Consider the following 11,538-nt stretch of genomic DNA (forward strand, 5'->3'; position numbering starts at 1 on the left):
TATTTTTATTTTAAACATGTTCTGATTATACATTTGTGTGATTTCCAGAAGATAAACTGACCTTGGAGGAATGGGATGAAAGCCATGTGAGCTATTGGTTGAAGAGCATACACATTAAAAATGAGTACATACAAAGGTTGTGTAATGAGGAAGTAACTGGACCAGCCCTAAAAGAGATAAATGAAGAGTTTCTGAAAAAAATTGGCATGAAAGAAGGACAAATACAACTTCTTATAAAAAAAAGAAATGAACTTGTTTTACAATGTACATACAAAAATACTGGGGTGGGATCGGAAAATATTGTACAGCTTGTTTCTAAAGTACCCCATGATTCCGAGTCTCATAACCGATCTGATGTTGGCAAAGATGCTGCTTCGTCTGTTCTTAATTATGCCACTGCTATGGACAAGAGTCATAACAACACAACTGACAATAAAAGCACAACTCAAAAGAGTGTATCTGACTCCGAATCTGACATCCAGGAGTACCAAAAAGTGAGCATGAAAAAAGAAAAACTACAAGCAACTAAAGAGGGTATAAGCAATGTAGAAGAAAATTTAATTTCAAGTGCATTTCACCCTTTTGAGAGGGAAGTCCTTCATTTTACATATGTTAAAAATAGAATCGTGCCACCAGAAACAGGCATAATAGATTTAATAGCTCCATGTCACGAATACAAATCCTTTGCCACTGCCTCAGGATTAGATAGAACAAGAATACAAGCAAAGTTTGCATATGAGGTCCTTCGATTTGGCTCTGCCTGTATGAATGTTCGAACAAACGGCACAATACACTTTGGTGTAATGGACAGTGTGGAGAATAAAGGCTGGAAGCATGGACAAATAGTAGGTATTCCTGTATATGAAAAAGAGATTTATGTGGATGCATTAGATTATATTGAAAAATGTTTTAAATCATCATCTGATCAAAATGCTGCAAGGCTCTGCATTCATCCCCCAAAATTTATTCAAGTTATTGACAAAGAATCTCAAGAGCAGTCATTTGTTATTGAAGTTGACATCGAACCACTTTTTGACATAGTGAAAGGAAAGGTTTTTCAAGTTTGCTTACCAAAATTTAATGAAAATTCAAACAAGGTAAGTCATGAGAAGAGAACTATCTATCAGAGAATTGGGACAAAATCAGAGCCAGTGAAAGACGAAGAAAATGTTGCTTTCATTCAGGAATTGCAGGAGAAAGATGCCAGAAGAAAGCAGGCAGAGTCTAAAAGTACATGTATTGTTGAAGCACAGGAAGACTTGGGAAGGAAATTATCAGTTCTGTTAACTAATGGCAAGAAATATATGGATGATACTTTATGGTACATACTTGTCACAAATAAATGTGAAAAGAAGGACTTGCAGAATATAACCTTTTTGATGTGTATGAAAAAAATATTTTGTGTTTTTGATTTTGATGCAGATTCTGAATTATCAGGGCTATGCCTCAAGTTCAAAGACCACCATGCAACAATTCTGCATTCACCGAAAAGCTATACTAATGAAAGTGGAATGAGCACAAGTGAATTAAAGAAACATTTGAACTTATTTGCTCAAACCAGTTGGATATTTTGTAATGGGCGTAGTAATTACCCTGGAGATGACGAGTATTGTGATGAAAATACATGGGTTAAAAACAAAAAGAAATATCTGAAGAAAGCGGTTTCTTTCATCTGTAATGAAATTCTTCCCAAAGGGTCTTTTATTGTTCTTTTCTTGTTGCTTTCTCCAGTGGAAAAACCAATTGTAGATACCTTTCATGAATTCTATGCAGAAATGAGTGGAATGGATGATATCATTTGTATTTCAGAGTCTAAAGAAAATTATGCAAAGTGGGCAAGCCTGGCCCAGGCATCATGCAGCCTGGAGACTATTGATCATAGAAGTATTGTTGGTATGAAACTGAGTCATATTGATGCCACAGTTCAGAATATGCTGCCTTTTATTACTGCCCCTTCCAGACGTTTGCCAGTTTCTACAAAAGGCGTGTGCGTCTTAGCAACACCTGAAGAAGAGAGAATGTTTTCACTTGAAATACTATGCATTGATGAATGTGATTCTACAAAGCTAGACCTTTTGAGTGATGAAAAAATACAGGAAATAGAAAGTACTTTTTATCGTGGGGGAAAGGTAAATTGGAAGAATTTTTGGCTCGCCGATAAAAAGAAATGTGGAGAAGTTATAGAGCGGGAGGCTTGTTCAGAAGTTGACAAGATTCTACATGGAATTTTGCATGAAAGCACTGTCAAGCTTCCTGTAGCTCGAATAAAAATAGCACACCAGCCAGGAAGTGGGGGAAGTACTGTTGCACGGCAGGTTCTTTGGAAAAGGAGAAAAGATTTACGATGCGCAGTGGTGAAAGCATCATGCCCCATCACAACGGTTTGTCAGCATGCTGTTGAGTTAAGAGAATATGAGGAAAAAGACATCCATCAGTGCCTCCCAGTACTCCTCCTTATAGAAGACTGTGATGAAGAATATATTGATGATTTAAAATATGAACTAACAGATGCCATGATTTGTAAAAAGATTAATCATTCAAAGCCTTGTTTCATCCTCATGAGCTGTAAGCGAGCAAATGACCCTGAAAAACTGTGCAAAGCATCTCCACTAGAAACTGTTTCAGTTACTCACAAACTAAAAGGAGATGAAAAAATACTGTTTGCAAAGAAAGCAGAAATACTCTGTCTCCAGTTTGATCCTGACTTTATAATAACATTTGTTTTAATGAGTAAAGAATTTGATGAACAGTATGTTAGAAACTTTGTAATAAATGTGCTGGAAGGGATTGACCACTCATCATCGGTCACTCGACTGATGAGGTATGTTGCATTATTAAATTTCTATGTGCAAAATTCGTACATCTCTTTATCACACTGTGAGGCATTCTTAGGACTAGGGGCACGCACAGATGATTACCAAAACTGCTTAAGGCAGCATAATTTTATAGCCAGTTTAAGTGACCAGGCAAAACTTATCTTCATTGAGATAACAGAGCCTACCACTTGGATTTCATCCATTCATATAATAAACCCCCATGTTGCAAAATAAATTTTACAACAGCTCTCTGGAAGTCGCTCTCAAAGTCAAATTGCTGCTGATCTTCTGGAGGAAAGAGTTCTACTTGAGCACAGATTTGGAAAAGATGACTTTCTGAAGTTTATTAGAGATCTTTTCTTAAGGCGCTATAAGAAAAGTAGAGGGGACAGTGTCGACACCTTTTTTTCTCCACTAATTGAACATGTATGTGATATTGAAAAAAACTGTGACAAAGCAATTGATCTTTTGAAAGCTGCCTATGAACGGTTTGGGAAAGATCCATTTTTTGCACAGCAACTTGCCCGATTGAATTATACTCATGAAAAATTTGATGATGCAAAGAAATGGGCAGAACAAGCAAAGTTACACTCACCAGATGATTCATATATTTTGGATACTGAAGGTCAGGTGTACAAAAAATGGTTCAATGTTTTAATGGACAAAAAGAAAGGTGAGCTTAAATCAGACGAGGTGTTTAGATTAATTGAACTTGCCCTAAAAGCCATGGAATGTTTCAGGGCATCAGAATATGCAGCAAAATCAGACTTAGATTCTATAAACAACTCTGCATATTTTTCAGAGGTTGATGTTGGATGCCGGTTATTGCAGTTGCTTTCTACAGTGGAAGTATTTCAATCCAACAAGGAAAGTGAAAATGTGAAACTTATGCGTTACCTTCTTACAGATTATGTACCTGAAGAAATTGTTAAACCCTGGTATAAATTTCACAGCCATTTAAAAGGCCTGTATGATAATATTTATCATGCACTAGAATACATTTCAGAAGATCTAAGCTATTTTCAGATTGATAAGAATGAAGATGATCAACCACACAAGAAAGGTGAAGAACAGGTTTACAGTCCTAGAAAATGGTTGGCAAGAAAAACAGAAGTGTTTGCTAAGTTTTTTTGTTCCAAACACCTCTTGAATGATGATAGTGTGGAATTAAAAAATCCAGATTTATTATCTCGATTAGTGAGACACATGAATATTTATAGGCATGGTGGTGGGAGTGTCACCACAATACTGTCTTTACTGTCAGATCTTAAAGATGAAAGATCTGTAAGGAATTTAGAAGAAATAATAAATCTCTATCCTAAAGATGTAAAGAAAGAAAGCCTTGAAGACTTTGAGCTTGTGAACTACATTATGTGCCATATTGCATTATGTTGTGTATCCCCTAATTCACCTCATATTTTACCTTTTCAAAAACTTAGGCACCTTAGCAGTAGATGGTTTGGACTTAGGAGAACCTATCCACCAAGTGCCTATCTACTGCTTTCTTTGCTTTACTGGCCAGATGATTTGGAAGATCAAGAGCCCAGTCAGGAAAAAGATGACATTTTGACATTAGCACTTCAAACTATGAGGCGCTTGCATGAAATAAAAATAAAAAATATCCCTGTCAGAAAGAAAAGAACAAATGTTTTATTTTTCTTGAGCAAGGGCATTGGGATTCACAAGATTGTACACAGAAGCAAGATGGAAAAATTAATTGAAGGTCCGCTAAATGAGCGGCGAATGAAATGGCAAAACGAAGAATTGTTTAAAATGCACAAGGTGCATCAAGTGCTAAAATCTGTTCTTGGTTGGACAGAGGATGGTAAAGTGTTTGTACGTGGCCACTGTGAAAAGACCAAGATCAGTATTCTTCCTTTAAACTTTTCTTCAGTCCCTCAAGGTAATGAGAAAGTGACGTTTTATTTAGGGTTTTCATTCACTGGTCTGGTGGCTTACAATATTCAAGTCGCAAAATTGGAACACACTTTGAATTTGAAGCATTTATGATGTTTTAACCATGAAAGAAAATGTACAGATTTCCATCAAATTTGAAGTGGGATGGTAAACGGTTTTAGAAGGTGGATATATCCTCCGCAATTATGAAATACATGTTTTTGTTTTAGTGGTTATGAAAATACATAATTGGTTCCATTCATAAATACTGGTAGTTTTGTGCTGTACCAAATTGGAATCTGGGGGCTACCTGTAAATAGTGTTGCTCTGTAGTCAAGGTTACATTTTAATCAATTTGAGTGGGAAAGTACAGGACAACACACCGTACTTTTAAGTGTACAATGAGAGTAGGTTTATTTCATATTTATTCTTCCTTGATAACCTTTTAAGGGCTCTGTCGTGTCCATTACACAATATGTCAACACTTCATAAAAACATTAATAAATCAATTCATTTTTATCCTGATTCATGTTTGAAATAATGATTTAAAAACCATCAGGAATGAGACTCTATTTCAGTTTCAGTGAATACTTTGAACTTCTGTTGTTCAGTGATGTGTATCTAATGTTGCTCTCTTCACTTAAATATTTACAGTATCTAAGCAGAAATAAAATGAAAAAATGTATCAGCGACTTTTATGTCCCTTTTGCTCAGCAATATTTCATTATGGCGATCTTTAATTTTACATTAAAATGTTGCATGTTTATTAAAACGAATGGCTTTCTTTTATTTTCAACAAAACTGCAAGGTGAGAGTAAGACCAACATTAGAATTCCACATATGTGCTAATGAAGCATGCCTTGTATAGGACAGTGTATGTGCAACATTTTTATCAAAAATATATCCCTTTCTGCTGATGGTGTATGATTATTTGTAACTTCTTACTGTGTATATGGCTTTCATATTTAACATTTCCTTTTACTTGTGTGAACGTTAGGAGATTACATGATGGAATAGTCATTAAGTGGCCAGGTTAACAGTGCAGAAAACACCGTTGGTGCTGCTCTTGTGGCAAAGTAAATATTGCCCTACGGACTTTGTATGGATGCAAAATAGTTACAATATATTCATCATAGAACATGGTTTAATTTGACTTTGTTTCTTTTTACGCAGTTCTTTATTAAGCAGTACCGTAGAGACATATCAGTAGTATGTGAAGTATAACGTATCACTCTTATGAAAGATCACATCTTAGAGAGTGGAGGAGATAAAAACACAAAACCACTTTCCAGAAAATAGAACAAACCAGGTAAAGACATGAAAAGAGAAATAACACCAATACGTTCATAATCTGTAGTCGATGAAGACCAACCCCAACCTGTCCACGCATTCAAAAGGAGAGGGATGACAGGTCCAAATGCGTGCCATAGCAAGATCCTATCCTATCTGAAATAACACCTAGCAAGAATTAGTTAGAGAATACAAATGTCTGACAGGTCAGAATATATCCCATTGAGAGGAGTCTGGCCATCCAAGTTGGAACGGATAAAGTGAAGTACGGGGGTATGAAGGTGCAGGGTACAGGGATCTGGTGTGTGCAAAACTGAAATAGAAGGGGTGGCTCGTAGGGGGTAGGTAGAAAAGCAAACGGAGGGTAAAGTATCATGTGATGGAAAAGAGGAACTGAGAAAGTCATTGTCCAAATCAGAACATTGATATCAAGGCAACAGCCCTGAAACGGTATTGCCGGTAAGGCGAAAAGTAGAACGAGGGAAAAAGAATAGCATTGGGTGCTAGTACTTGCAGTTTGATCACTTGCACCACGATCACTTGCACCACACTTTAAATGGAAGAACAAATGTGTCTGCCTGTGTGGCACTTGGGGCGACAATTTGGACAGGGAGCAGTTTAGTGCAGCATTGCCTCTGCCAGGCTGTATAACCTTCCATCCACTTTACTCTTACCATTGGATGGTCAGGGCTGCTAGGGGGAGCGGTAGCATAGGGAGAGAAAGGCCAAAACCCCTTCAGTGAGGTCACTTCCGGGGTGGAGGTTCCCTTTATATGCAGCCCAGCCCCAGGGGTCGTCAAGCGTCCTCTTTTAGCGACTCGGTACAACGAGTAGCAGAGGCTGTTTCGGATAATTTGCTTCGGTGCGAGGTAAGCACAGGCCAATGTAATAAAAAAAAGTTATATATTATTATTATTTTTAACATGCAACTTGCTAACCCGAGGCATTGAAATATGAGGGACTGATACGAACATCACTTGAGTGCAATGTCTTTATTCCTACTGAGAGTCCCCATACTTCAGGTAGACCTGACCGCCTGCTGGACTTTTATTCCAGCCAAGCCATGACTCTGCCCCTCTGTGACAGTGGTGTGGCGTTTTAAATCGGATGTACTGGATAGCTCGGCATGATACAACTTGTTGGCTTTTCTTGTGGCAACTTCCTTCACACTTAAGTTCCACATCAATGCACGTACTGTGCACTAATTTGAGAGCTCGACCAGGACAGGGCCAGCTTTAAGGTGGTGCGACCGGTGCGGCTGCTCGAGGCACTAACCTCGGCCATGCTGTGTTTTGCAATAACCTACAGTTTAAAAGCAACTGCTGCAGAGTTCCTTGGGCATCCAGCTTTCAGGCTGCTATCAAAATTTAAAGATAACTCTTGTGATTAATGTGCCTGCTAGTGAGAGCACTTATGACTCTCCATAAAGTAGTGCGCACGGTCAACATGCCTCCTGCAAAGAAGAGGGCTGTATTTTATGTGTATAGCTTAGTGGATTAGTTAAACCAGCCTTTACCAGTGCTTTAAAAACAAATTAAATGTATGTGAGAGAGGGGCAATGGAGGAATGAGGGGCACTTTTGCCGGGTAGTAGTGAGGGAATCTGAGGAGGTCATGGGGGAGGTGGAGTGATAGTCCCACTGGGCTCGCCAGCGCTAATGCTGGCCCAGCTCCAGAGGCACTAGAAGGCTCAGTTCCCCTAATGCTTTCTGTAACAAATAGATTCCGTAGGTCCGGATCCTTCAACGGCATCCACAGCCATCAATCCTTTTGAGGGGGCTAATAATACATACAATATTCAAACGGGACATAAAAGCACATGGATTGTGACAGATGGCGTCTTTAGATTCAGCAAATTTGTTAGTATGAGGCAAGGTAACAGGGCGGACATCTCAGTAAAGGGAACAATGGTAAACATTGTGAATTCCATCGCTTTGTGATTTTTGTGGAGTAGAGCTCTTTCAATTTTTTTAATTTGTTCATACCATGTTTGTAGTCTATCTTAAAATAAGCTAGTTGGGAGGTTTTCAAATGTTTTACCAGACAGTAGCTGTGTTCTGACCGGGTTTTTGTTCCCCTTTTTGAGTGAGGGTGACTTTAGCCTGCTATCATTCTAATAGGAGGATTAGAGCCTCAGACCTGGCCTATTTACAAGGTGTTTGAAATAATTCCCTACTCTTTTCTCTATTCTAGGGCCTATAAGCTTATGTTAAGGGATAGATTCCACAGTATTAGTATTAATCCGTCCTTTTGTAAGGTTGCTAGTATATTTCTGATGGAGTTATGCTTATTTTGGGCCTTGTAGGCCTCGAACGGGAGAGACTCCATCTTTCTTTCTGCCTCGGCTGCTTGAGATGCTTTTAGGTCAAATGTAAAGTTTTAGTTATAAGGTGTTGTTCGCTTGGAGAGAACCGGCTCAGGCTGGCCCTTATCGAAAGACTGTATTTTTCTTCGTGTCAAAGATATAACATCAGGCCGGCCGGCTGAGAACGTGTCCTTGGCACGGGGTGGTACAAGAATTTGGTGGGCGGCAGGTTACTGGCCGGAAATTTCCATGCATGAACAAGGTTCCATATTAGCGAAAGCACGGAGAGTTCAGAGTCAGTTAGTAGGCGGCAGCTAGTCGTTAGCATTATTGCAGTTAATCAACTTAAGGCAGACAGTCGCCATTTTGAAGTCTGAAAAAGACCGAAGGCTGATAATCTCTCAGAAAGATTGATGTTACTTTAGTTGGAGCAGCTGGTGAGCTTTGATACCGAGATCAGAGCATGCAGAGTGAAGAAGTTAGCAGAGCGAACGAATACTAGAGCGGAAGAAACTGATTTATAAGATCGAAATTGGAAGGTGAAGATAGTCCGTGGTCGAGAGGAGAGAGGAGTAGTGCAGAACAGCGAGAGTGAGACAGACGAAACAGAGAACAAGAGGAAGGTTCCAGTGACTTGGAGGGGAGCAGAGGAGACAGAGCATAGCGGTGCAGACGCGTATCCGTGACTGCAGGGGTGATCCTAAGATGAGCCAAGGCACAGACGAGAAGGGAACCCAGATGACAACTGAGTCTAGACTTCGTACTCATAAGGTGACGTCGACCCTTTCTTATTAGCGTGCACACACATTCTAATTCTTTCCTTTGCTTTTCAGGCTATATGTTATATTGCAGTATTATATTGTTGTTATAATTTGCTATTGTGTAATAAAGGGACCCCAGTTCTTAGTGAACCATTGTGTAATTGTTATTTGCTTGAAACAGTTAACCTTTCTTCTAGCCTGATGCTGTTATGTGGATGGATGCGTTTCCCGTCCGGGTAAGTGGTAACTGAACAAGGGAGCAGGGAGCACTTGAATCAGAGAATAACCTTTGCATATTGTAATTTGGCCATTCTTGTGTGAAAGGATCAAACTGTATATGAGATACTCCCAGTAGCATATAATGAAACTTCCCAGAAGAGAGATAGAGAGTTAAAGGTATTAATAGGACAGTGATCGTCGTTGTGTAACGGCGTTAGTGAGAGCATCGTAAAAGTACGGTGTGTATGTTATGTTATGTTATGTTATATTAATTTGTAGAGCGCGCAGCTGCCACAGCAAAGTGGCGTCCCGGCGCTATGTTGGACAGAATAACATAACCAGATGGAGATATCAGACAGCGCTAAAGAGACAGATTAGACTAGTGGAAACAAAAAAGTTTTGACAGCTCTTCTGAAAGACAGCAGATCCGGTATGGCACGAATATCAACGGGTAAAGTGTTCCAAAGAGTCGCTGCCAGGACACCAAAGGAGCGGCCACCAACTCTGACTTTCCTGAAGCGAGGAACACAGGCCAGAAATTGACCCGTCGAACGTAAAACTCTAGAAGGAATGTAGTAGGAAATCGTCTGTGCAAGAATGGGGGGAGATAAAGTCTTTAAGATCTTAAATACCAGGCACAAGGCTTTGAACTTGATCCTCTGCCCGACGGGCAGCCAATGTAGATCATAGATGGTACGCCTGGCAGAACAAAATTTAGGCAGGCCTACCAGCATTCTGGCAGCCGCGTTTTGCACACGCTGGAGGCGTGTAAGTTCAGCTTGGTTAACGCACAAAAGAAGCGAGCCAGACCCCAAGGTTCTTTGCCTCTGTCACGGGAATTGGGGCTTGGCCTAGCTCCGGTGGCCACCAACGGTCTCCCCAGAGATGAACCTGTTTGCCCAGAACTAACACCTCTGTCTTCGCTGCATTAAGTTGGAGACAGTTGTCCGTCATCCAACTTGCCACCTCCTTTAGGGCAGTCTGGAATTTAGGGGCATCGACCGCAGAGTCCCCATTTAGTGCAACCGCTAGCTGGGTGTCGTCAGCGTACGACACCATAGTTAGACCCCCATCTCTTGGCGACGGCAGCTAGCGGCTGCACATACAGGTTTAAAAGGGTCGGGCTGAGTGCCGAACCTTGCAGGACCCCTTGGGAAATGCTGTGGGAGGCAGATTCAAATGGAGGGGTGGATACTTTGAAGGTACGCCCTGATAGAAATGAGCGAAACTATTCAAATGCTGTATTCTCCACACCGGCCTCTCTCAGACGTTGAAGAAGGATGGAGTGGGAGACAGTGTCAAAAGCGGCACTAAGATCCAAAAGGATCAGTGCCGCCGTCTGTCCTGAGTCCAACATCCTCCGCAAGTGCTCCACCATCGCCAACAGGGCAGTCTCCGTGCTGTGGCCTGCGCGGAAACCATTCTGAGATGGATCTAGGATGCCTGATTTTTGAAGATGGCAAGACAAGATTTTGTTGCCGTGGGCCTCCGCAAGTTTGGATACCCATGGGAGGAGAGAGATGGGTCGGTAATGTTCAGGTTTTGATGGGTCCAGGGTGGGCTTCTTTAAAATTGGAATGACCGTAGCCTGCTTCCATTTACTGGGAACAGTCCAGGACTCAAAAGATAACCTAATAAGATCGTACAAAGGGGGAAAGCAAACCTCAGCGGATTCTTTAAATTGTATAGGTCTTAGTGGATCCGCAGGCGAGCCCGATTTAACTTTCGTAGCAAGAGATTTAAACTCTTCCTGAGATGGCTTAGGTAATGACGAAAGAGATCTAGAGGTCACAGGAGTGCATCCCAGGTTATTAGCAGGCACAGTTTGAGGGGGGAATGGTCGATAGATCGCCTCGACTTTCTCCACAAAGAAAGCCGCTAGCTCTTCACAATGAGTCAGAGAGCGTTTTTCCATTACCGCAGTTTTCTTGTTAGTAAGATCTTTACAGACCTTAAAGATGAGTTTTATAGGGTTAGGGCTGTTCTTAAACTCCAAGGAGTAGAATGTGGCTCGGGCTTTGCAAATGGCTTAATACTAGCCAGATAGATCTGCTTAAGGTCAGGATCATATGCCTTACGCCAGGCTCTTTCAGCCCGTTTACATGCAGTCTTAAGAAGCCTGAGGGAATCATCATACCACGGGCTAGAGGGGCCAGACCGGACTTTACTCCATCTCGCTGGAATTAGAGTGTCTAGGGCTTGGGTCAACCATTCGCAAAAATGGTCATATCCCAAAGAGGCATCTTTAGGGG

At 40.8% G+C, this 11,538-nt stretch overlaps 1 protein-coding gene across 1 annotated transcript in view; it reads left to right on the forward strand.

Moving 5' to 3' along the window:
- The window catches only part of LOC147663384 (sterile alpha motif domain-containing protein 9-like), a 150,825-nt gene extending 145,423 nt beyond the window's left edge, over positions 1-5,402 (forward strand). The window contains 1 exon segment of the mRNA XM_086950479.1: positions 49-5,402. Coding sequence (XP_086806605.1) covers positions 49-4,826 — 4,778 coding nt within the window. The 3' untranslated portion in view covers positions 4,827-5,402.
- Positions 5,403-11,538: the final 6,136 nt, after the last annotated feature.

The sequence above is a fragment of the Lissotriton vulgaris genome, unplaced genomic scaffold (assembly GCF_964263255.1).
Source record: "Lissotriton vulgaris unplaced genomic scaffold, aLisVul1.2 SCAFFOLD_2761, whole genome shotgun sequence".
Taxonomy (NCBI): Eukaryota; Metazoa; Chordata; class Amphibia; order Caudata; family Salamandridae; genus Lissotriton; species Lissotriton vulgaris.